The sequence below is a fragment of the Eublepharis macularius genome, chromosome 1 (genome assembly GCF_028583425.1).
Source record: "Eublepharis macularius isolate TG4126 chromosome 1, MPM_Emac_v1.0, whole genome shotgun sequence".
Taxonomy (NCBI): domain Eukaryota; kingdom Metazoa; phylum Chordata; class Lepidosauria; order Squamata; family Eublepharidae; genus Eublepharis; species Eublepharis macularius.
In genome coordinates, this window is record NC_072790.1 from 154,121,905 (window position 1) to 154,149,810 (window position 27,906).

Here is a 27,906-nt window from a genome sequence, read left to right on the forward strand (position 1 = left end):
AGTCTCCTCATTTGATAGGGCAAGCTTATACAGATGCTCCTTTGCAATATCTCTGAGTATAACCTTTTCCCCATTCTTAATCTCACATTGTTTTCTTTGAAATTTGTCTGTAATACCAGTGAGGCGCTTCACAGACAGAAGACTTCCTTCCAGTTCTGTATGTTCTGTATGTTCCTTCAAGTTCTGGAACATACAGGACATTTTTCACAAGGAATTTACATGTTCCTTTAGACAGCCTATAGCACTTTAAGAATCCATACCCAGTTCCTTCTACATTGCTGCTTTTTCCATCTGTAAGGAATATATTCTCCTTTGTGCTGAGATCAAGATCTGTGAAGAATTCCTGATTGCTTGTCATGTGGCTTGAGATGCCTGAATCAATGTACATGTTGACATGTTACTCTATGTTGCTTTTAGACATCCATTCATCATCTACAGATTCGCTTTCTTAGCCCTTTCTTTGGGTGCATACCTTGCTCTCTGTCGAATCTCATTTTATATAGTTTATGCAGCAGATACAACTTGCTGCTTAGGTTTGAATGCTTATGCACTTTCTGGAGTGTGTTCCACATACCTTTAGCTGTTCCTTCTTTCCTTATGAGGATCAGCTGACCATCTTCCACTAATATGCTTATAGTTGCCTTTGCTTGCCTGTTTTTCTTGTCCCGTTCTGCAAGATCATTGCATGGTCTATCAGTGCTTAAAACTTCCCAGAGGTCATCTTTGCATAGCAGCATTTCCAGTTTGAACTTCCACAACTGATAATTGCTATTATTCAGTTTGTCCACTGCAAACTTAATTTCTGCTTGCCATCTTCCTTTGAATTGGGTATGTCCCTCCTTTCTCTTACTAACTCACAGTTATAGCCTTTCTGCAATTTATTCTGGGGTCTGGGCCCATAACCTGTTGGCAGAGTTCAGGAAATAATCCAGTCCACACTTTCCAATTTGCTTTCAATGAATTTACTGCAACAGGATTTTTGCAAAAGACAATAACTGACTGCAGGCCATTAATGCAACAGTGAGGCCTTCAGAGCACAAGCTCTAACACATACTAACACATAGCAGAGAGAGAAAAACAACAAGACATAGGTTGAACTGCAAGAGGAAAACATTCAGTAAACCCTAAACACTAGAGAATGCTCCAGTTCTTCCTATGGTTAAAAAAGTTTTAGAAACCCTGTTGTAGATTAAAAGAGAAATTTTATATTTTGTCTAGATCCCTTTTAGGTATAATAGACATTGATAACTTTGGTTGAATAGATTTAGATATGTTTTAGGTAATAGATTGTATGCACTTTGTGTCTACGTGAGAGTGTTTTGTAATTTTATTTCTGTATTCTATTGTAGCAGATATTTTTAGTTATGGTAGGGAGGGCTGGTCTATAGGAAAGACATCACCTGCACCCCCTGCAAGCCAAAGAAGATCAACCCATATCTTACTGGGATGAACAAGGATTAGTCTGTGGAAGTCTGTTCAAGTTGGTGGTGGAGTGATTGTCCTGTCTACAATTCAGGGAGCAGGTGTTCTCTCAAAGAGGGGCATTTCAATCCACACCACTCACTCCTGGAACCTGGGTCAGTAAAAGAACTGAGTTTCCTTAAAGTCAGTCTCTCAGTGGTGGTCCTTGTTTTGCAAGCTTCAGTGTAGAATTTACATCTCTCATCTAGTAATTGAGATACTACTGTTGAGATACAAACTTCCGACTCAGTTTATGAGAACTAGTGTCAGCTAGTAATTTAGCTAGTTACAATGAGTAAGAACCCTGAAAAGATGTCTGTTCATATCAGCATTTAAATCTGTTCCAGAGAGTAGAATTTATAGCAAAACAAATTCTGCATAAGCTAGATAATATTTGGGGGGGAAAGACAGATTCATATTTTTGCTCCAAGCATTGCATTGACTTACATCTGCACTGCATTATCTTTCACTAAATATCTGACTCTTTGCTTGTGTTATCTCTACAGGAACAAATTTGGCATATTGTTTGTTTAGTGATCAACAACAAGAACCACTCAACGGTTAGAAACTTGGTGATAAATGTTAGCATGCTGATAATATCTGAGAGTTTCCTTTATGTTTTTAAAGAAGTTGTTTCTAAAGCGCACATCCAGATTCTAAACTAAAATAGGAGATTTGTATTGTGTCTGAGATGGTTTGATATTGTAGAGATTTGATTAGCAAACTTGTGGTTTCTCTGTTTAATGGCGTCACTAGTCTGTAGCCTGTAGGCTTATATGCTGCAGTTAATGGCTTTGTTTTATTTCTAATTGTGGGAACTGCTATAGGCCTTTATGCTAATATTCATATTTTGTGAATTAGCTGTGTATTGTTACAGCCACTGTGCTGGAGGAAATATGAAACTACAGTAATAATTCAGCATGTTTTTTATTGTGGTGAGCATTTAACTTTGTACATGCCAGTGAGCAAATAAAGGCAATTACTATGAGTTTCCTGTTAATTTGTTTTACGGACCTCTGTAGGCACCAGAAATAATCATAGAGTTTGACATTCATGGTTTCATAACTGATCCACTTATGCCCCATATAGTTTCCATATGTGACCCCTAAAATAAGTATACAAACATATTTAATGTAACAAATTTTGTGTTGTTAACTTCTTTGTGGTTCAATTTAAAACAGACTACATTATTTGTGAATTGACAAGTGATTCCAAGTGATTACTCCATTTCCTATTGGAGCTGACGAACTGACACATGAGAATTGTGGGGAATCCCATCCTCCCCACTCTGTCTGTTGTTGGGCTGCTCATTCACTGGACAACTTGCTTGCCTGCCTGCAGAGCTTCTGCCAGTGGTGGCCTGAGTCATGCAGGGGTGACCAGCTCTTCCTTCCTTCTACCCACCCACTTGCCTGCCTGACTCATGCAGTTGCTGCAGCTGTCTCTCTCTTTGTCTGTGTCTGTCTCTTTCTCACCCCTCTGCCTGCCCAACTATCTGGCTTAGGCAGTGGCTCCTACTACGACATTTCTACCTGCCTACAGCCATCCCAAAGGTGATGCTGCCTTACATTGGCTGTGTAAGTGCAAACAACATTCCTCTTTTTGAAAGGGATTTCCCCCCCCCCATTTTTTCTACAAACCCGAGTGTCCCCTACATACATATGTACTGTCAAGTCACAACAAACTTCAGACAACCCCATCAAGGGGTTTTCAAGGCAAGTCAGAAGCAGAAATGCTTTGCCAATGCCTTCCTCAGCAGATTCTTCCTTCATGGCCCCCCAATTCAAGTCTCAACCCTCCTTAGCTTCTGAGATCTGATGAGATAGGGCTATACCATGCTGCTTCGCCATGAGGTGTACCCTTCATCTGCAGAATACCATCTGTCTGAACCCAGCCTTGTTCTCTATGTTTATTTCATATAAAGTATAAAACTTACTTGACTATTCTGTTGCTTTATCTTTATTTCTGTTGACTGAATGGTTGTATCTGAATTGGCTAAACCCCCTTTTTTGCTGTCTCTTGCATATTTGATGAACATTCTTTGCTATTCAGGTGTTCCTTGACAGACCTTCTAACATCCTGAGTTTTATCCAAACTCCATAGCAACTCTTACATATTTCTTTACATTTTACCCAAGTCACATCCTCTATGCCTATATGGATCCATTTTTTCTTGGGTAGACAATTCTGCATAAAATATGACCAGTCTCCACTGTAACCCTGGTTTCAATTTTCTCATAGGCATATGTGTGCTATGATAATCTTACCTCAGGTAAAGATGCCCTGAGGTTGGCAACTAACTAGTTAGGGAAGCTGGGATCTGCATATAGCTTTCATAATAAACTTCTGTTTTTAACTCACAGTTTAATTAACTTCCAGCTTATTGTGAATGCAGAGCACTCAGCAAACTATGGCTGCTTCCACACACGTTGGATAATCCACTTTCAATACTCTTTAGTGAACATTTGAAACTGCTTTTCCATGTGTGGAACAAAAAATCCACTTCCAAAGGATTGCTAAAGTGCATTGAAAGTGCATTATTCAACGTGTGTGGAAATGGCCTGCGAGATGTTCTTCAGTTCTAAATCAGGATTCTAAACCACAGCCTGTGGCTTATTAACTGATACGTTCTCATGCCTAAATGCAGAAATCCCAGTATGTATAGTATCACTGCCCCTCTCTGTCTCCTGTATATACAGAGATGGTTGCACAGAACAAAAGAAAAAAACTAGCTGCCTCAGCTACACTCAGTTATCCAATGTGCTTTCTCAGGAAACTTCTGCTGTCCTGTTGTCCTCTCTGTCCATACCCTCCCTGTTGTATTGCTTCAGCCTCTGAGGAGAAACTTAAAGGTAGCATGACAAAAGCTCTCACTTCATGACCTTAATACTTTGTTGCAACATAAAAAATGAAATTGCTTTGCACAAAACATTATTTTTTTAATGTTCATTAAAGTTCAAAACATGTACCTACTGCCATACTTTCCTTCTAATGAAGAGATATCCCCATTCATACCCTTTATATTCCAAGGGACAGTAAGTCATCTGTCCACAGTAGTAATTTCTTCACAAGCTTTTATTTTTTTCAGGAAAAACCAAGGTAAAGGAATGTGATGAAATGACAAGGAAGGAAAGAGGATGAGGGCTGTTTTGTTTTGGAGAAAATGTTTATGGAATGCTATGAAGCACTGGACAGAAAATAAGGGGATGACTGACAAGAGGAAAGAGGAGGTGGCAGCAGAGACTAATGCCCTATGTTTACCTATGAGCTATTAGCTATGTTTCCCTATTAGTTATTAGGGCTAATGCCCAGTGTTTCCATATTAGCTAATGTCCTATGTTTCCCTGTTTATTACAGGTTATTAGTGAGTTGCATAAACTTAGAGGCTTTGCCAGCATTCATGTAATGCAAGAGTAGAATAAGGTAGCACCCATGGATTCTGCTTGGTGATAAAGGAGGTAAATAACAAGTTAACAGGTTAACAGGTCACCTGGGCAATTAACTTCAGGATCTTCTGCCTATGTATATCAGGGTCCCAATTCAGGACAGCACTCCAAAAAATGAGGGAGAAAATAGCTCTTAAATAAGGAAGATCTTTATTCTCCTAACAAGATGTAGAATAGAAAAATGGAATAGCAAGAACAGCAAAAAAGAAGACAGTACAATAAACAAATACATAACCCTTACAAAAGCCTACCTGCCTATGACATGTTGTTTATTGGGGAAAAACCTGGAAAAGGAGGACCAGCTAGCAGTAAGGCAAGTTTTGGGGGATGGGGGAAGGAAGAAAGAAAACATACCAGCCTGATCCTAAAGAGGAGAAACAAGTGAGAATCCAGTCCAGGCACTGGTGTGGTATGTCCAGGGAGGACGTTTCGGAGTTCCAAGGAAAGGAATGTTGAGTGATTTCAGCCAAGGATGAAAATGGGGAGGGCCCAAAGTGAACCAGTTGTAAGATTGTGGAAGCTGGCTTGTTCTAAACATCTGCAACAAAGGTAGGATGTCTGGAGAGTGGTTTTGATACACTTTTAATTATATCAACAGAGAGATGTTGGCTTTGCTGGGATGGGATTGGACTTGGGTTTGAAACTTGAAACCTCTTGGAGAGTTTTAAAATAACTGCTAGCTTTCACACAACGGAAGCTTGGATGATGAGACTGCTGATGAAGTTGGGATGTCAAGTGAGAAACACTCAGGCTGGCAGTAGCTGAAGAAGGGTTGGATGTTCTACACAGGCATTTGATTTAATCAAGTTGGGGAGTGGAGAGGTGTTGGCAGAATCAGGATGGAGCCTCAGTCATTGTACAACAAGCATGAGTGAATTATTCATAACTAGAGGGTGAGCTCTGGAGACTTGGGACAATAAGTTGTTTTATCAATGTACTCCATAGAACAGTCCAGTAGTGGGCTACTCTGATTTTAGAGTGTCAGGGGAATTCCTGCCAGTTCCAGGTGCTTCCAATTTAATGTCATATCTGGGCCTCTGGCAGTCTAGCTACAGGATCTTTAGGAGTTAACAACTATGGGGAGCCCTGTAGGTGAATGGGATCTTATTGATATCATACCATTTCCACTCCCTCTCCCCTGGATATTTCTGGTCCTTGAACCCAGCTATGTAGAATGGGCTAAATTCCTGGGAGAGAAAGAAGATGACTGGCAGAGAAGGCAGGGAAAAGGTTAACTATCTCTCTAACCCTGCAAATACTCCCCTTGCATTAGCATTTCGAGGCTGGAACCCTATGTTGCCTCATAATTAGTGGCCCTGCTTTAATTCCAATGTAAGCAGTATGTCTTGAACAACCATTAAATATTAAATTTCAGTAGGATTAAGGCATGCCTACCATTCATCACCATTGATCTTTCTGAGTTTTTTTTCCCCTTGGCCAAGATGTTATTAATAAGTGTGTGATCTTTCTGGGCTATATGCTTTAAGTTGCATAGAATAGCAGTATTTAGGACTACTTTTTTGCTTGGTAAAAGTTCAGCTTCAGTTAAGCACTGCTAAGTCCTGTTCAGTCATGTGTTTAATTCTTTTCCAGAAGCGTCAATTGGATCTAAAACAATTAACTTTGGTGATTAAAATGTGCCCAGCATCGTTGTAAACTTTTAGATGTATACATTTAAATGTATATGTTCCCCCCCCCCAAAAAAAATATTTATGGTCTTGTTTATAAGAAAAATGGGTAATCTGAATTAGTATACATGTTCCTAGTTGTAAATCTGCTGAGGCCAAAGAAATAACCTTCTATGCTGTAATTATATTTGTTTTTGGGTTTTTTTACTGATAAATTGATCATCTGAAAATGTACATGGTTATTTTCCTCTCTATTTGTGTGTACGTGTCTGCATGTGCATGTACTGTAGGATAAAGCAGCCATAGAAATATTCTCACAGTTTTAGTTTACATGTAAGATTAGAAATTATGTGGCTTTGAAAACCGTATCAAATATGTATTAATCACAGTTGGGATTTTCTTCAACAATTTACCTGAATTGTAACATGGATGAAACATGGAAGCACTAAAATACACATGCATACGGGTTGGGAGGCCATTTGTATCTGTGAGGCAGTGTCCATTGAAGAGCAGGGCTTTCTATAGGTTATTTTAATATCCTTTGTGTTCTGAATTTCTGATTTGTAGCATGGGTATTGGAAAATAATAAAATGCTCGTTTTGACAGGTTGTCAAGCTGTTAAGCAACAAAAGATCACAAGCAGTTGGAATATTAATGTCCAGTCTTCATTTGGATATGAAAGATATACAGCATGGTGAGTGAAATAAACTTTTATTAGATTTTGTTACATACGTTTGTTTAATCTTTTTCCTAGTGAAAATCACTACCAAACCTTAAAAAAAAACACAGTATGGAGAACCAGTTGAACATCATCCTAAAGACTTTTCTCTTGAAATTTAAGGGCTTCAGCAGTGTGCTAGAAATGTTTGGGAGTGAACCTAAATGAAATTAACAGAAATTGAGCAACAATTTCATTGACTTTTGTGCAGGAGATGTTCTCAGTGAATTGAGCCCCATCTCCTGCCTCTTTAGAATGAAGCATGTTTGATTCCAGCATTCAAGAAGAATTAATGGAATTTAAAAACTTGGACTCACTGTGAAAGGAACCATCTTTTTTTTTTTAAAGCAAACTCTCATTTGCTTTAGAAAATATGTTGTGATTATTAGCAATAAATACTTTCTAAAGACTGACCGATAGCCTAACCTTGAAAGTTTTGTATTGGGAAACATCTTTGAAGGTGTCGCTAATTCCTGCTTCCCCATTTACATTAAATGATAGTTTTGCATAAAAGGTGAAAAGTGGAGTTATATTTATACAGTGTGTTCTTTATGCCTCCTAGGGTCTTATAACAGATTTAAAGCAGATGGAATGAAGCTGTGTAGTGCCAGCTTACCTATTAAATAAATATGGTTTCAAGTACATTGCAGACTTAATAAATCATGAAAACATCTTTCTGACTTTCCTAGTCTATTTTAATTGTAGATTCCATTTGATATTTTGTTGAATGAATTACACATAGGGCAAATGTTGGTGTGCACTGTCAATTTGTTAGCAAGTTTTAATCACAATTTAAGCTTTTATTAAGGTTTTTTTCATGGTTACTAAACTTCCTTAAGCTCAAGCATTTAGGCTGGTAGTCACAGATTGAGGCGCCAGTACTGGCGCCAAGAAGTACTTGGTATTTCTAAAGCTGGCAGATGTAGTTCAGTTAAGTCATAGAGTGAAATCTGAAAACAATGATATGGTCCTTTCCTTCAGTCAAATATTCAGCTTGGTTTGAGTTAATAATGAGAACCTTATGAACAAAGGAGTCCGCCTAACATCTGTGTCTCTGGTAAAGCCAACACAAGTTGATTGAAAATTTGCTTGCTTAACATGCAAAGCTAACAATAATATGGCATGAATGTCAGTCGTGGAAGGGGTCAAGCAATGCTATATTTAACCTTTATCCTATTAGAATTAAGTGCATATTCTATTGTACAGACTCCCTCATAGAATTCTTTTTTTAACTTTCATTTAAGTTTGGTGCTTCCTTCTTATCCTTAATTAAATGCATACGCTTGGGAGGAACTAATATTTTTCTGAATTATTATATCTTTATGTTTGACAATGTAAGGAGTTGGACAAGCCTTGTTAGAATTAGCAGCATTTGGATCAATTAGAAAGTGTGGACCCAATTGTCTAAAAAACCAACTGCCAGCAAACAAGACCTTACATAGTTTCAGTATGTTTCCGCTTTGCATTTGTTCCCATCCACTTTCCATATAGACAAATTTCTTATTGCTCCTTCCATTTCTAATGTTGGTAGACTTTGTTTTCCTTTCCATCTTTGTGAAGAGGGAAGAAGTGGATATCCATCTAAATCTAATGAGCTAAACTTTCAAAGAGCTGGCTGTATGCAAATAACTCTGCCTTAGCCCGCCCCCACCTCCCCCATCCTCCATAATATGCATATATGTCAGCTCACTCTTAAAACTGAGAGAGAGAGAGAAGTATAACTATTCTAACATGAAATTCCAGATCGCTCTGGCCAGACCTGATTCAGATACAGGTGTACACACAAGAAGCCCTAACTTCTAGTTAATTTTCCTATATCATATCATGGTGTTGTAGTGGTTAAAATGTTGGACTACAGTCTCGGAGACCCAGGTTCAATTCCACACTCTGCCACGGAAACTTGCTTGGTGACCTTTGTTACCCTAATGGCTTCCCGTTTCTGCCCCGCCCCCCCCCCATCCCAGGAGACATCCCTTTGAGCATGTCCAGAGTGTAGAGCAGACTGGTACCAGAAGAGTTAATGTATAAACTGGGATCTGTTCCTATATATACTGGGGACCCGTTCCCACTGGGGCAGCAAGCTCAGGAGAGCAGGGTGACTCTAAATGCAGTCATGGGGAATTAAAGACTCAGCACTCAAGTTCAGTAATAGACAAACAATGGAATGAATAGCTATGAAGGCATGGACTAATGAAAAACATGTAGCAAAACAAAGGAATATTCACATAAAGGAATAATGCACACTCCTGTTTGCAGGGGGGGGTAGTGTAATCCCCACCCTGATTTTTCCATTGGCTGGACCACTGTTGCTCTTTCAACTCCCACCCCATAGAATGTTTGTTTAGGGTTGGGAAATATAGACTGCCATCTAGAATTGTTTTATTACTGGATTTAATGTTTATTTATGGCTTTCATGCAAATTTCAATGTAAATTTTAATACTGATGTTATTCATGGGGAGAGTGGATTATAAATCCAATAAATCAATCAAATCAATCACTCAAATTACTCCATATTAGCAGGGGTTATAGATCAACAAACTGCACAAGTTTCCTATTTGTGGTGATATTTGGTGATGGAGAGGCCCCTCAAGTTAGAGTTAACTTATGGTGACCCTTGATGGGGTCATGGCAAGAAACTAACAGAGGTCATTTGCCATTGCCTGCCTCTGCAACCCTGGTCTTCACGGGAGGTCTCCCATCTAATTAATAACCAAGGCTGACCCTGCTTAGCTTCTGAGATCTGATGAGATCAGGTTCACCTAGGCTATCCAGGTCAGGGTATGGTGATATTTAGATGTTCCTATTTGTAAAGGCCAGTGTGGTGTAGTGGTGAAAATGACACTATGATCTGGGGGATCCATGTTTGAATCCCTGATCTGCCATGGAACCTTGCTGGGTGACATTGATCCAGTCACACAATCATAGGCTAACCTACCTCACAGGGTTTGTTGCGAGTAAAAATAGAGAAGAGAATGATGTGATGTGCTTTGGATACTCATTATGGAGAAAGGCAGGGTATAAATAAAATAAAATAATATAAAAATGGAATAAATAAGTACTAGTCTATGTGTGAGTGTAACATTAAACCGTATGACCTTCCTGAAGAGCAAAGAGTCCAAGATATAAAGTTCTCCAAAGTCCAAAAGGAGTAGATAGGAGAATTGTGTCTAGCTGCGCTCGCAAACCAAAAAAGGTGCCTGGCATACAGACATATTGAATGAAAAGGTAGTTGGGGCCGTGAAGATGGTGATGGTCGGTATGATGGCAAAGAAGGCTTTAAAAAGGGACTATACAGATTCATGGCAGATAGGTCCACTAATGACTACTAGTTATGATGGTCAATGGGAACCTTCATATATAGCGGCAGTAGACCTCTGAATATCAGTGCTGTGAGGCAGTATCAGTGAAGGCCTTTGCCTCTGTGTTCAGTTTGTTGCCCTCCAGGGCTTCTGGTTCACCAGTGTTTGAAACAGGGTGGGGGACTACAAGAACCACAGATTTGTTCTAGGAGGCATCACATATTTTCCTTTGATGAAAGCAGTTTCTTCTTACCAGTTTGTTCTGTGTGCTCATACATAATGGAGTAGTATGTCCTCACAGTCTGACCATATGTCTGCTTTTTATAGCAACTTAAAGACTTGTCTGTTGGCACACAGTACTTGTAGTTCCTAAGGATTTTTTTTTTGTTCCCAATTTGATTTGTGGCTTTTCCTCCAAAGAATAAGGAATGAATAATGGAGGCAAGTGTTAAATGAACTTATTTATTTAAGACATTTTTATGCTGCCTTTCCACCCAACTTAGCTCTAGAGGTTCTGGGAAGAGATTGATTTTCGGGACTCATTTCAATCAGGCTTCAAACCAATATTTGGAACAGACTTCATTGGCCATCTTGGTTGATGGCCTCTACTGAGAATCAGATAAGGAGAATATGACCCTGCTAGTTCTGCTGGATCTTGCCACAGCCTTCAACAGAACGAACCATAATATCCTATTGAACCTCCTCTCAGCATCGGGACCTCAGCATGGGGCACTATGTTACAGTTTTTCAAATCCTGTCTGGGAGGTCAGTCTCAGAAGGTAGTATTGGGGGATTCTTGATCTGCCCCGTTGTCATTGTCCTGTGGTGTTCTTATCACTCATGTTATTTTATATTTATATGAAGCCATATTTATATGGGATAGGTCATTAGGAGGTTTGGACTGCAATGTCACCAGTATGCAGATGATACCCAGTTCTGCCTTTCTTTTCCACCTAATTCCAAGATTGGTATCAATGTTCTGAATCACTACTTGGAGTTAGTAATGGACTGGATGAGGGTGAATAGGCTGAAACTTAATCCTGATAAGATAGAGCTTCTCTGGGTTAGTAGAAAAGGATACCAGGAACTCAAGATCTTTCTGGTCTTGGATGGGGTAACGCTTTCCAGCTTGCAGCTTGGATGTGCTGTTCAACACAGTGGTCACCTGAGAAAGTCAGGTAGTGGAATTCTTTTGTCCAGCTTTGTCTTGTGTATCAGGTGTATTCATTTCTGGTTCAACCAGATGTAGCCAGAGTTACCCATGCCTTAGTTACATCTAGACCTGACTATTGCAATATGCTCTGCTGGACTGCAGGTCAGGGCCAGCTACCAGGAAATTGTGACCCTAATATTATAGCAGTTAAACTGACCACCAATGTGCTCTGGAGCCCAATTCAAGGTGTTAGTTTTGTCCTTAAAAGCCCTACATGGCTTGGGATCAAGATATCTGAAGGACCATCTTCTTCCATGTGTTCTTGTCCAGGAGTTAATATCACAGAAGTTAAGATCACAGGTTTCCTCACTGTCCCAAAGAAGCTTATCTGATGGGTACACAAGAGAGGGCAGCCCCATGATTATGGAACAACCTTCCTGGGGAGGTGTGCCTAGCTCTTTCACTTTTAATCTATAGGAGGCAGCTGGAGACAGTCGTCTCCTCTCTAGGCTAAACATACCCAACTCCTTCAACCTTTCCTTATATGATTTGGTCTCCGGACCCCTCACCATCTTTGTTGTCCTTCTCTGGACACATTCCAGCTTGTCAACATCCTTCTTAAACTGCAGTGCCCCAAACTGAATACAGTACTCAATGAGGTCTAACGAGTGGAATATACTGATACCATCTCTTCATGTGATCTGGACACTATTCTTCTGTTGATGCAGCCCAAAATCACATTTGCCATTGTAGCTATTGCATCTCACTGCTGACTTATGGTCAGTGTATGATCTACTATGACCTCTAGATCCTTTTCACATGTACAACTGCCAAGACAAGTCTCCCCATCCTATAGTCATGCATTTGATTTTTTCTACCTGAATGCAGAACTTTCCATTTACCTCTGTTGAAATTCATTTTGTTAGTTTTAGCCCAGTCTACCAGCCTGTCAAGATCATCCTGAATCTTGATTCTATCTTCTATGGTTTTAGCTATGACTCCCAATTTAGTATTGTCTGCAGATTTAATGAACATCTTCTCAGTTCCTTCATCAAATGATTTATAAAGATGTTGAAAAGCACACGGTCAAGGACAAAATCCTGAATCACTCTCCTTGTCACTCATCTTCAAGAGGATGAGGAACATTTACAAGCACTCTTTGGGTATGATCTGTCATCCACCTAACAGTAATAGCATCCAAACTACTTTTTACCTACCTGTCAACAAGAATATCATGCAGAATCTTATCAAAAGCCTTATTGAAATCAAGATAAACTATTTCCACAGCATTCCCCTGGTCATATGGTTCATATGGAAGTTGGCAGTCCTTAAGATATGCTGGCCCCAAGCTATAGAGAGCTTTAAAGGACAATACCAGTATCTTAAATCAGAAGAAAATTGGGAATCCAAACTGGAGTGATATGGTCCCTATGACCCACTCCAGACAGAATTCTGGCTGCAGGATTCTGCACCAGTCGTACCTTCTGGACACTCTTCAAGGACAGTCACATATGGAGAGCATTACAGTTACCACAGCAATCACTACCATGGCAAGATTACTTTTGCCTTGCAAAGGCTGAAGCTGGCTTATCATGTGGAGCTGGTGAAAGGTACTCCTAGCTGCTACTGCCACCTGCTTTTCCAGCAGGAGAGACAGGTCCAGCAGCACCCCCTAAGCTACAAATCTGCTCCTTTAGGGGGAGTGCAACCCCAGCCAGAAGGGAAATGCCTCCGTTCTTGGGTCAATCCTTCCACCAGTGGCACCTCCATTTTGTCAAGATTAAGTTTCAATTTAGCCCTTATCCATCCCTAGATTGGCTCCAGGCACCACTCCCACTGGAAGTGAGAGATAGAGCTGAATATCATCCACATATTGGTGGCACCCCAACCCAAATCTCTGGGTGATCAATCCCAATGACTTCATATAGAGAATGAAAAGCATGGGGGACAAGATGGAACAAGAGGACAAGGGGCTGAGCAGCGATCCCCCAACATGGTCTTCTGAATCCTATCTTTGAGTTAGGACCGAAACCACTGTAGAATGGCACTTCCTATTCTTAACCCTGCAAGGTAGTCTAGAAGAACACCATGTTTGATAGTATCAAAAGCCATCAAGAGGTCCAAGAGAATCAACTGAGTCACATTCCACTCGCCCATCTCATCCACCAGGTTGACTAAGGCTGTTTCAGTTCCATAGCCAGACCTGAAACCAAACAATCTGCTTCATTCAGGAATCCTTGAAATTTTCAGACCACCACTTGTTCAGTCACATTGCTCCAGAATGGTATGTTTGAAACTGGACAATAACAACAGTGATTTAGACAATTACTGATACATTTACATGTATAAGAGTCTTCGAAATAACATTCATTTCAGGGAAGCTATCAATGACTTTTTTCCTAATAAAGGGTGAGCATAAAGATTATTTGAATGATCATAGACCATGTGTGTGTTGTGCTGTAAAATTGCTTCTGACTTACAAAACATCCTATCATGAACAGCCTTGCTCAGATCCTGCTAACTGGAGGCCATGGCTTCCTTCACTGAGTCAAGCCATCTCATTTTGAGTCTTCCTCTTTTCCTACTACCTTCAAGTTTTCCTAGTATAATTGCCTTTTCCAGTGAGTCTTGGCTTCTCATGATGTGCCCAAAGAAAGAAAGCCTCAATTTCATTACTTTAGCTTCTAGAAAGAATTCAGGCTTGATTTGATCTAGAACCCACTTATTTGTCTTTTTAGGAGTACATGGTATCCGTAAAACTCTCCTCCAACACCACATTTCAAATGAAACAACTTTCTTCCTGTCAGCTTTCTTCACTGTCTGACTTTCACATCCATACATAGTAATAGGGAATAACCTAGTGTGGATTATCTTGATCTTGGTCCCCAGCAACACATCCTTATCCTTAAGAACCTTTTCTAGTTTCTTCATGGCTGCCTTTCCAAACCATACTCTCTCTCTGATTTCTTGGTTTCAGTCTCCCTTTTGGTTGATGATTGAGCCAAGGAATAGAAGATCTTTAGCAATTTCAATTTCTTGTTAGCCTGAAAACTGTGTAATTCCTCATTAGTCATTACTTTTGTTTTCTTGATGTTCAGCTGTAATCCTGCTTTGGCACTTTAACTTTCATCAGTAGTAAGTTCAAGTCTTCACTATTTTCTGCTGATATCTGCATATCTCAAATTATTAATGTTCCTTTCATCAATTTTCTCCCCACTTTCTTCTAAGTAGCTTTCCGGATGATATGTTCTACATATGGATTGAGGAGACAGGGAGATAGACATCCTTATCTGACACCTTTGCCAGTTGGAAAATGTTCTAGTTCCCAATATTATGTCCTAACAGTAGCCTATTGTCAGATTACACATTGCACATCAAAATAGTCAGATGTTGTGGCACACACATTTATTTTAACAGCAAACAGTCAAAAGCTTTACTGTAGTCTATAAAACACAGGCTGATTTTCATCTGAAATTCCCAGCTGTCAAGGTCTTGGCATCCCCTGCCATACTTCAGGGGCTTGACAACCCCCTGACCTGCTTGGTGAGAGCCTAGACCAAGGACTGGACTCTAATGGACATTGTGCTCTTATGTTAGAGACAGCTGTGGCTGTCTCCTCTGTCTCTGTCCTGTGAAAGCGTACAGAGGAGGAGGCCCCTCCTGAGCTTATCTGCCTGTCTCCTGAGAAGGAGAACCATTGTCATGGATACATAACCTTGGAATTCCTGAACTTTCTAAAAGATCCTCTTTGCTCTCATCCTTAGTTGCTTTGCTTTTGCTTACATATACACCGTAGCTATTGGGGGATGGAAAGTGGGAACCTAGACTAGGCTGGCAGCTAAGGGGGGTGGGAACTGGGTTGTACTTAGAATTCAATATAGACCTGGGGCTTGGCACAGAATGTCATTCCTGGCAATGAACCTGTAATGGATTGCTGAACTAATAGATTATCAATAAAGCTTTAACTCATGCAATTCTGGACTCATGTAGTGAAGTCATTGAGATCTACCTGGCAGAACCTTACACAAGCATGCTCCATTAGCCATTGCAAATGTACAGTGTGATCTCTAATGCCTCTTTCTTTTCTGAATCCAGGTTGACCATCTGGCATTTCTCATTCCATATATAAGAGTCAGTTGATGAATTTTGAGCATCACTTTACTTGCATGAGATGTTAAGGCAATTTTCCAATAGTTGCTGCAATCTTTGTCATTTCTTTTTTCATAATTGGAATGTCAATTGAGCGTTTCCAGTCAGTAGATTATCTTTTGTTTGCTATATTTGTTGACATATTATTGTTAAGATTTTGATGGACTCAGATTAGGTGGCTTGAGATAGCACTATTTGTATACCATCTACTCAGGGAGATTTGTTTCTCCCAATTTCTTTGAGTTCACATTCTAAGATTGTGGGTTCTTTGTCAAAATATTCTTCTTTGAATGAATCTGTCATTCATTTATCTCCTGTATAGTTCTTAATACACTGAAGAACTATACAGGAGATAAAAGAATGACAGATTCATTCAAAGAAGAATATTTTGACAAAGAACCCACAATCTTAGAATGTGAACTCAAAGAAATTGGGAGAAACAAATCTCCCTGAGTAGATGGTATACAAATAGTGCTATTTCAAGCCACCTAATCTGAGTCTAATTTGAGATGGAAACAATAGTTTCCATCTTTTTAAAAATTTTATCCTGATTGGACACTTACTGTATCTCCATGTTGATCCTTCAGCATCCTTAGCCATGGTTTGAATTTTCCTTTGATTTCCTGCATCTTGTGGAACAGATGCCTTGTTCTTCCTCTTTTGATGTTCTGTTCTATTTCTTTGCACTGTTTATTATAATAGTTCTCCTTGTCTCTGCACGCAAGTTGCTGAAAAGCTGCATGTAGAAATCTGATCCTATTATTGTCACCTTTTACTTTTGCTTCTTGTCTGTCTTTTTAAGAGTTTCATCAGTCATCCATTGAGGATTCTCTTTTCTTTTGGCTACATGAATAGCCTTTGCACATTTTTCTTTGATAATGTCTCTGGTTTCAGCCTGCAGTTCTTTCAGTTAACAATTAGGTCTTTAAATTCTTCAGGAATATTTAGATGATGTTTTGGCACTGTTTCTTTTAGTATATCTCTTCAATTTTATTCCAGTTTTTAATATTACCAGTTCATGGTCTGTACCACAGTCACCTGGTCTTGTCTTAGGAGACAGAATAGAGCATCTTCTGCTTCTAATCATAGACTATAGCAATGCATAATTAATGCATGGAGGTGGAATACAAAGGTTCAGAGTGAACTTTGAAACAAAATTAAATATGAATGGCATTTGTTTTGGCTTTTGGCTCTGGATATAAAGTATATGAATGTGTAATTTTAAAAACTATGTTTCTTCACTTAGTGTCTGTGTTAGATCCTTATTTATTTATTTATTTATTCAATTTATATTCTGCGCTCCCCACACAAGCAGGTTCAGGGCAGATTACAGTTTAATAAGAAGCACTTACAGTATAAATCATAGTAAAATAGTTTAAATAACAATATAAAACAACATAGTATAAAAATAATATAAATTAAATAGCAGCACTCAGTAACAGGGTTCACCGCCCAAGCTACCATTTAAAATTTAAAAGAGCTAGATGGTGGATGCATCTGGTCAGGAAGGGATCTGATCTCCTCTATTTGGTCTGCAGAGGCCAAGTCCAGCCTCAATCATACGTCTGGTGGAACGTATCTGTCTTACAGGCCCAGCAAAAGGATAACAAATCCTGCTGGGCCCTGGTCTCATCCAACAGAGAGTTCCACCAGGTTGGAGCCCGGTCCGAAAAGGCCCTGGCTCTGGTCGAGGCTAGGCAGCCCTCCCTGGGGCCAGGGACCACCAACAGTTGTTTATTTCCTGGTCATAATGTCCTCTGGGACACATACTGGGAGAGATGGTCCTGCAGATATGCTGGTCCCAGTCTGCATAGGGCTTTATAGGTTAATACCACAACCTTGAATCTGATTCGGTACTCCATTGGTAGCCAGTGCAGCTGGCGCAATACTGGTGTTATGCGTGCACCATTTGCCACTCCGGTTATGATCCATGCTGCTGCATTTTGAACCAGCTGTAATAGCCAGATCAGACCCAAGGAAAGCCTCACGTGGAGTGCGTTACAGTAATCCAGCCCAGAGGTGACCATTGTTTGAATCACTATAGTTAAATCGTGGGTCGAAAGATATGGGCCAAGCTGCCTGGTCTGTCACGGATGGAAAAAAGAGGACCTGGCAACCGCTGCAACCTGAGCCTCCTTTTTTAAGGAGGCATCTAAGATCACCCCCAAGCTCCAGACCCTCAAAACTGGCATAAGTAATGCCAGGGCTGGAAGCCAGGGTCCCAATTCCACACACCCGTGACTCAAGTACAGGACCTCTGTCTTCGTAGGATTTAATTTCAGCTGACTCTGCTTCAACCATCCAGTCACAGCTTCAAAAGCATGCTCCAGGACATCTGGAGCCAAGTCAGGCCATCCATCCATCAACAGATATAATGCTGATGACACCAAGTCTGAAACTTTGCACCAACTGAGCAATGGGGTGCATATAGACATTAAACAATAATGGGGAGAGAATTGTCCCCTGAGGTGCACCACACACCAGTGGGTGGTGAGATGACAACCTCTCCCCCAGTGCCACCTTCTGTCCACAATCGTGGAGAAAAGAGACAAGCCATCTCTCAAATCCCCATATTGGTGAGGCGGTGGGTCAAAAGATCATGGCCGATCGTGTCAAATGCTGCTGACAAATCTAATAATAGCAGTGCCGATCCACCCTGATGCAGGTGTCTGCGAAGATCATGTCTGAGAGTGATCAGCAGTATCTCCGTCCCATGTCCTGGGACTGGAAACCGGATTGGAAGGGATTCAGGGCCAAGGTATCCTTCAGGAAACCCTGCAGTTGCTCCTCCATCATCTGCTCAATCACCTTACCCAGAAAAAGGAGGTTCAAGACTGGGTGGTAACTGACCGGGTCGGCGGGGTCCAACAATGTTTTCTTTAAGAGAGGCCTCACCATGACCTCCTTTAGCGCCCCAGGGAGAACCCCAGAGCTCAAGGACAAGTTGACAATGGCCTCCAAAGGATCCTGTAGTCCATCAGTACTGGCTTTTACCAGCCATGACGGACACAGGTCCAGGAGGCACATGGTAGGTCTCACTGCCCGCAGGGTCCTGTCAACCACCTCCCCAGAGAGTGGGCTGAAATGGTTGAATATCGGCCCAGAAGATGGCCAAGGGGCCTCTAGTTCATGTACTGTGTTAATCGTGGCCAGTAAGTTGTGGTGAAGAGACAAGATTTTATGGGTAAAAAAGCTCATAAAAGCCTCAAAGCTAGTGTCTAGATTCAAATTTTGGCAGTCTCCTTCAGATAGGGAGATCAGCGATCATACCACATTAAACAATTTTGCTGGACGTGAGCTAGTCAACGCAATGGAGGCTGCATAGAATTCCTTCTTCATGGCCTTCCCTGTCACCTCATAGGATTTCATAAACAACCTATAGGATGGTTGTTGTGGGTTTTCCGGGCTGTATTGCCATGGTCTTGGCATTGTAGTTCCTGACGTTTCGCCAGCAGCTGTGGCTGGCATCTTCAGAGGTGTAGCACCAAAAGACAGAGATCTCTCAGTGTCACAGTGTGGAAAAAATGTTGGCAGATCATTTATATCTACTCAGGAGGGGTGGGGTTGAACCTATAGGATGTTCTTGCTTCCTTGTCCCGAGTTCGCTGCCACACACCCTCTAGCCATCTTAGCTCCTGTTTCTTCTGACGTAGCTCCTCCGTATACCAGGGAGTTCACCCGACATGAGCATGAAGAGGGTGACGGGGTACGATATTGTTGATGGCTTCAGAGAGCTGGACCTGCCAGTCCTCCACCAGCTCGTTCAACTAACTGCCATGGAGCATCGGTTCCTGCAGAGCGTTACGGAATCCGATCGGATTAAGTCTCCATGGGTGAGCATAAATTAGCTTGCCAGCCTTGCAGAGGGGTGGCCTATCTAACCGAGCCTTCACGACTCAGTGATCTGACTATGGCACTGGCTCTACCGTATCCAGAATCACTTTTATCTTCAATAATCTCAATGTCCTCCACGTGCATTGATGTGTTTAAAAGTTCCAGCACTAGTTTCAAGCTGTTCAGGCCCTTTGGATTTTACCAAAGCTCGCTAGGAAGCCTTTGGGCTTTTTCAGCTCACTTGGAGACCAGAGGGTTCCACCCTCTGTACTCTCTCAAATGGCTCCAGCATTCTTTGAGGCCTCAGCCCCTTCTCGAAGGCCTTCAGCATTCCTCGGGGCCTCCAACGCTTTCCGGGGAGGGGGGGGGGTCAGACAAATTTCACTACTGCCCCAGGAGATCTACCTTCCATCCCCTAGGCTCCAGCAGTGGGCCACCAAGATGCCCCGACAGTGTTCCCAGCAGCACGGAGTCTGCTAAATTACTGCTTGCTTTTATGGAGCAGTCATTTGTTGCTTCTTACTGCAATATAAACTTGGTTTTTCACCCAGCTATCTCTCTGATTCTCCATGTTAAGACAGAGTTCAACCTCTGAGTATTTTCCATCATGCCTTTAAAATATTCTTTACTCTTTTCCCTTCTATTTTTTTTAAAATACTGAATATACACCCAAAGGAATAATTCTATTGAACTAAAAAGCTTGCTAATTACTTTGTAATATTTTAGTTTGTCTTTTAATGCTTGGTCCAAAGAACATGATACATATTAATGGTGTATTTGTTTTGTTACTTTGTCTACATTTACCACTTCCTTCATCTCTCAAGATGCACTAGCCTATTTGTTCTAATCAAGACAGTTCAAAATTCTAACAATAATGGGGGGGGACCCCAAGAACTTGCAAGGGGCATATCATTTCTCCCTATCCCACTATTTCCTCTTTCCATTCCTTGGAAAAACCCATAACCTCTCCCTCTTTCCTGCTTCATTCTCTCCTTCCCACAAACCAGCCAACCTACCTTTATCTGCTCCCTTCTCTTCTGCTATCTCTTCCCCCTTAGCCTTTTGGCCTCTTCCCAGAAAAAACTACAGTGCCAGCCACTGGGATGAACCCATTTGTGCAGTGCCAGCTGCCAGGCCCAGTTGCATGGTAAGATCCAGCAAGAACTTGCTGTGGGGCACCTCATTTCCTCCTCTATCCTTCTCCATACTATTTCTCTCCTTCTAGCAGCCCACATATCCTCACCTTTCCCTCCATCTGTCTCTTCTTCTCATGCACTAACCTACCTTTTATCTGCTTCATCTATACTTATTATTTATTTACTTCATTTATACCCTGCCTTTCTCCCCAGTGGTGACCCAAAGCAGAATATAGCTTCTTCTCCATTTTATCCTCACAGCAACCCTGTGTGGTAGCTTAGGCTGAGAATGCATAACTTGCCCAAGGTCACCACACTAACTTTTTGGAAGGGAGGTAGGATTGCTGCAGTTGAACTACTGCAAGCAGCCAATCTTGGGTGAGTCATGCAAGTCACATGGTACCAAGTTGATTGGTAGTTGCTTCTGGGCCTGATCCCATTGAGTTCACCCTAAAAGGCTGAAACAACCCTGGAAAGGGATCTGCCCCTCTTCTTACCTTTTACTGAAAGAAACCAAGGCTCAAAGGCTGTCAATACTTCTGTGGTTGCCTAGCAACAGCTACTAAGGATATTTATTTCTTACAGCCACAGGTATTGCTTCAATTATTTGGGGGGATTTAGCCCCCCCCCCATATTTTTTTTGTAGATTTCAGATTTTTCTGAAAATCTGGAGCATTTTTCAGGTTTATAGAAAGATCTGTTATGACTCCAGTCTCCAGATTTAAGTATCTACAGATTTAGCCATGATTGAATTAGATATACATGTGGGAACCGGAAAGGACTTGTGAGGGACATCTTATTTGCTCCTCCCCTACCATGTCCTCTTTCCCTTTCCTGGCCCTCCATACCCTCTACCTCTTTTTTTGCTTCCCACCCACCCACCTTTGTCTACCCTCTTGTCTTCCAGTTTCACCTCTCCTTTCACCAGCAACCTCTTCCCTCTGCCAAGTTGGGTGGTGCCAGTTGAGCTGGGCCAAGATGCATGGTGCGGAACCTGAAAGGACATGCAGGGGTACTTCACTTTCCTCTGCATCCTCTTCTTTATATTACTTCCTCTTTTCCTCCTCCTGGTAGCCTCCATATGCTCTCCATTGTACTTCCTCAAACCCACTAAACAACTTACCTTTTATCTGCCCCCTATCTTCATCTATATTTATTAATTACTTCATTTATATACTGCCTTTCATCACAGTGGGTTCCCAAAGCAGCTTACATCATTCTCCTTGTCACCAGATTGTCTTCACAACAACTCTGAGAGGTAGGTTAGGTTGAGTGTGTGTGACTAGATCAAAGTTAGCCAGTGAGCTTCCACAATGGAGTGGTGATTTGAACCTGAGTCTCTCAGATCCTACACTGAAACTCTAACCACTACATTATACTGGCTTTGGGGGTTGCTGCTTTTGAACAGGAGCAAGCAGCCAGGCCTGGGTGAGTCATGCACGTCGTGTGATATCAAAAAGAGTCCAGTAGCACCTTTAAGACTTACCAACTTTATTGTAGCATAAGCTTTCGAGAATCACAGTTCTCTTCATCAGATGCATCTGACGAAGAGAACTGTGATTCTCAAAAGCTTATGCTACAATAAAGTTGGTTAGTCTTAAAGGTGCTACTGGACTCTTTTTGATTTTGCTATTACAGACTAACACGGCTAACTCCTCTGCATCTATGATCGTGTGATATCAAGTCGCCCAGTGGTTGCTTCTGGTCCTAGTCCCAATGAGTCCTCCCTTAAATGTCAAAAGAGCCCTGCAAAGGGCCTTGCCACCCCCCTGCCTTTTACTGACTGCAACTAAGCTTGGAACACTGGCTAAACTGTTATGGTTGCCTAGCAACAGCCACTGAAGCAACTGGTTAAAGCTATAGGCATTCTTTTTCTCTTTTTCCTGCAATCTTAGTGCATTTTTCAGGTGTGTAGGAAGATCTGTCTTGTCCATTCATGGCTCCAAACTGCAGATTTAAACATCCTCCGATTAAGGCCACTCAGCTATTAGTATATAAGGTTGGTCTTTATTAACAATATTGTATTGAAACTTTAAATGTTATACCGTTTAATATATAGCATTAATTACCATCAGTGAGTACAAAGTTATTACAAATACAAGTTGTGGTATGAGGAGGAGGCAGGACAAAGGATTGAGGAATATGGAGTGTGATAACACTTGTAATAAAAAATGAGAATATAGACACAAATGTAGTCCATTAGGTCTGGTCAAAACTTCAGCTAAACAGAATATATCAATGCAAAAGATCAAGATTTGTACTAATTGAAAGAACATCCCACAAGAACAAATGGATCTTATTTTTCAGTTCAGTCAAGCAGTCATTTTCATTTTGTTAGATAGCTCTTTTGTCCCAAGTATTGAATTCCAAAATTGTTGGGATTTGAATTTCTAATGCATAGTTTTGGTGTATTAACACAGATATATTTTCAAGCAGAGAATCCAAGGGACTTACAATACTTACATAATGAAGGGGTTTCATAGAGCTGCATTGGCACTCGCAAGGGATTTTTACCAGGCCTCTGGGATTCCTGATTTTGAACTGCTTGTCCTCAAGCCATGTCATAAATAATATCTGAAACTCTGTCTGTTCTAAAATCTCTTTGGGATTCTGGCTGTAGCATAGATGTAATAAGTTCCTTAAATGTCATTCTTATGCTCATTAATTTGGGAACAACTCCCATTGAATCTATGCCTACATAGGACTGGATTTGTACATTTGAGCATGGTTTTAGATGACTGTTAAGGGAAATTTGAACACCATTAGACTGTATGTATAGTCTATTCAACATCATACACATTTGACATGTGATGCCATCCTGTATGGCTCAAAACCTTATTATCAGCTAGTACAATATACTTGGCTAATTCCTTTTGCATGTGCTAAGGTTAGAGCTGTTATAAATATATACACAGAACTAGGTTCCTTTCTTTGAATTGCTTTCAAAAAGACATTTTCAATTTTGCTTCTGTTTTTCCCCCAATATGTTTTCATAAATTAGGTATTTCAGGAATTACCCAATGGTTGTAAATTAGATAACTTTGGAAGTACCTGTTTGCAGCAAGAAGGGTATGTTTTCTTAAGATTCTGTGCTGTCTGGTGTTTAGTATAAAGTATCTAGAGAAAGATACTTTATATCATTCAGATAAAGCTTGTTCAGCTTTATTCAGAGAGTGACATTGACGAGAAAGACAATGTATAGTCTTACAAATTTCTGGCACAAGTTTATATTCTGGTTTTGAAACAGAGTCGTCTTTCAGGTTTCCTATTAAAATTACCTACGTTGACTTGCAGGAAACAAGCAAAAAACTCAGAGAATAAATATTAGCAAAAGATAGTTGGCTGGTTAGGCTTCCAGAATGCCCTGCAGGATCCGATGCCCCCTGGTGGTTCGTTGAACTGGTGGGGGACTGGCATGACCGTCTCTTGAAAGCCATTGACAAAATAGCTCCCCATCACCCTCTCCGTCCCCGCATCAGACTGGCTCCCAGGTATACAGAGGAACTACATCTGATGAAGCGGGAACTGAGAAGACTAGAGCGAGTGTGGTGGCGGAATCAGGGCAAAGAGGCGAGAACATCGTATAGAGAATTTATGAAAACCTATGAGGGGGCTGTGAAGGCAACAAAGAAGGAATACTTTGCCACCTCCATAGCGTCTGCAAGCTCACACCCAGCAAAATTGTTCCAGGTAGTTTGGTCCTTGGTCTCCCTATTGTAGGGAGACCGTCAAATTGGAAATTTGGCTATTAGCTGTGAGGCTTTTGGGAGCTTTTTTGCAGATAAAATCTCATCCCTCCGTCATGATCTGCTGGCCACAATTGATACAGTAAGGGAAGTGGAGGCCCCTTGACCATCTTCCGGCCCATTTTTGGATCACGTCAGCCTGGTCTCCCAGGAGGAGGTGGACAGGATCCTGCGGCTGGTGAGGCCCACGGCGTGCTTCCTGGACCCCTGCCCATCGTGGGGGCCCAATTAGAGGTCATTATTAATACATTATTGAGCTCCGGGGGTTTTCCCAGGGTGCTAAAGGAAGCTGTAGTGAGGCCTCTTTTGAAAAAAACATCTTTGGACCCCACTGACCTGTCCAGTTACCGCCCGGTATTGAACCTCCCGTTCTTGGGAAAGGTGATTGAGCGAGCGGTGGGAGATCAGCTACAGATGTTCCTGGAAGAGATCTCTGTCCTGGACCCATACCAGTCTGGGTTCCGTACGGGTCATGGGGTGGAGACAGTGTTGGTTACCCTCATGGATGATCTCCGTAGGCACCTGGGTCAGTGCTGCTCATCTTTTTAGACCTTTCAGCAGTGTTCGACATGGTCGACAATGAGTTGTTGGCCCACCACCTCACTGATGTGGGGATTCATGGGACGGCCTTGCAGGGGCTTGTCTCTTTTCTCCATAGTCGGGGACAGAGGGTGGCACTGGGGGAGAGACTGTCCACATGCCAACCGTTACTCTCTCCCCTTTTGTTCAATCTAATTATGCACCCCCTTGCCCAGTTGGTGCAGAGTTTTGGACTGGGTTGTCATCGATATGCAGATGACACCCAGTTGTATCTGTTGATGGGTGGCCGACCTGACTGCCCCTGACACCCTGTTGAGAGCTCTGGGGGCCGTATCTGGGTGGGTAGTACAGAGCAGGCTGAAGCTGAATCCCACAAAGACGGAGGTCCTGTACTTGGGCCGTGGACTGTCGGAGGCAGGGATCCTTCTCCCAACCTTTGCGGGGGGCACCACTTGTGCCTGTACCATCGGTTAGGAGTTTGGGCATGATTCTGGATTCCTCCTTGTCTATGGAGGGCCAGATCATGGCTGTGGCTCAGGCGGCCTTTTCCCACTTTCGGCAGGCCTGGCAACTGGCGCCCTACCTCTCAGCCCAGGACCTAATGACAGTGATCCATGCAATGGTCACCTCCAGGTTAGACTACTGTAACTCGCTCTATGCAGGGCTGCCCTTGGGCTTGATCCGGAAACTTCAATGGGTCCAGAATGCTGCTGCGTGTGTCCTAACTGGAGCTTCGTGTAGGACACACATTACGCCTATCTTGCAGCAGCTTCACTGGCTCCCAGTGGAATTCCGTATCCAGTTCAAGGTATTGGTTTTGACTTATAAAGCCCTAAACAGTCTGGGACCAGCATACCTGAGGGACTGTCTCTCCCTGTATGTGCCCCAGAGAGCACTTCATTCATCAGGAAAACATCTACTGGTGGTCCCTGGCCCTAGGGAGGCTCAGCTGGCCTCTACCAGGGCCAGGGCCTTTTTTGGTCCTGGCCCCAACCTGGTGGAACTCTCTGTCTGAGGACACTCAGGCCTGCCAGGATCTTGTATCATTTAGGTGGGCCTGTAAGACTGAGATGTTCTGCCAGGCATATGGTGGAGGCTAATTTTAGCCCATCATTGCCGAGCCTTCCATCGGTCTCCCTCTATAAGGGGTATGGAGAGTCCATTCCCTCTGGTTGTCCCAAAAGGGGCACAGTATTTTATCTGTTTTTATAATGATTTTAAGCTGTATTTTAATCAAAGTTGTACCTCACCCTGAGCCCACTTACGGGGAGGATGGGTTAAAAATAAAATAAATAAATAAGAAATGTGTTGATCCCATGATGGCCAAACATCTTTTAATTCAAACTACAGTTCAAATGTTGAGAAGCATCTTGCTTGACAGGCATGAATAAACCTGAGAATAAATATTAAGGTCTTGATTCAGTGGTTGAGCAACTCACAGTGAAATCCTAAACAAAGTTACTCCAGTCTAAGCACACGGGCTTGGACTGGAGTAACTCTGCTTAGTATTTCACTCTCAGCTTCTTTGAATCTGCATGGCTACCACCTCTACAAAGAACAGTAGCCTTTGCAAGGAGCAAGTTTTTGTATACCTGATGCAACCTCCAACTGAAAGCGAACGTTGATTGTAACACACAATACAATTTCTTAAACTTTCAGCCTGCAAAACTAAAAATTCATACTTCTGGGTCATTGTGAACTCTGAAAACCAAAAGCTTTTAATATAATCAAGATGCATCTATGATAAGGGCAGATAATTCCTTGTTCACATTTCTACACAACTGAATGAAGTCTTTCTCATTGAAAATAAATTTGAATATGGGAGCTTCATTTGTTCTAGAACTTGCTAATATATAGTTCTACTAAAATTATTTTTAAAATTTGTGAGCAGGTTGATATATCTAACACTATCTTGCTATACTTGCAAGTATAGAACCAGCTGCTGCCCTTCCTCCTACAGTGCTTGAAAGCAGATTCTCATTCTCAGATTTTGGTGATTTGCTGGAGGGAGAAGGACCTTGGGGCAAAGAACAGGTTTGTCCTTGAACTTGCTGGCAAGAATGAATTAGAATTTATTAAGGCAGTCTCTAGGGCCACCATCTTGTAGCCTAAGTTGCTCCTATTCACAATTTGAAGAAGGATGGTGAACTCTTGGAGGAAAAAAAGATAAAGGATATGCATAATGTTAATAGGGATCTTTGTAGGACTGTTGTCTCATCCAGGGATGTTTCTGTTCCCTGCCATAGCATCAGGGACTCTGAGTCTCACTTGTTTTTCAGGAATCTGTCTGACCCAAATAATACACCAATAACATTTGAGTAGTAAAGGAACTGGTAGTAGTAACAATTTTAAAGACCCACACGTAATATAAATGTAATGAAGAAATTATCATGAGCATCACACTTATTATTCCTTGCCAAAATTGATACACACCGTGCCTCTTACCCAAATAGAAACTCATCAAAAGTGATCTTATATTAATGTTAACAATAGAATGTAAAAAAATTACATGCAAATTAACATAGCATTTAATATCTTCCACTTCAGTAGTTTCCTGTTAATGTTCCAACTGTTTGTGTTGTGATAAGATCAAGTTATTGCATCTGATGAAGAGAGCTGTGGTTCTCTAAAGCTTATGCCTCAATAAACTTGGTTCATCTTAAAGGTGCTACTGGACTTTTCACGATCAAGTATATTGCATTTTTAACCATGCATATTTTCTGAGACATTTCCTTAGTGAAATGTCTCAGACATTTCCTTACTATTATCATTGTTGTTTTACCTGGACAATATCAT

The 27,906-nt window shown here is 41.5% G+C and overlaps 1 protein-coding gene across 1 annotated transcript in view; it reads left to right on the forward strand.

The window, feature by feature from the left end:
* The window catches only part of FMN2 (formin 2), a 354,893-nt gene that overhangs the window by 192,911 nt on the left and 134,076 nt on the right, over nt 1–27,906 (forward strand). The window contains exon 8 of the mRNA XM_054972122.1: nt 7,141–7,228. Within this exon, the coding sequence (XP_054828097.1) occupies nt 7,141–7,228 (88 nt within the window). The remainder of the gene's footprint in view (nt 1–7,140; nt 7,229–27,906) is intronic.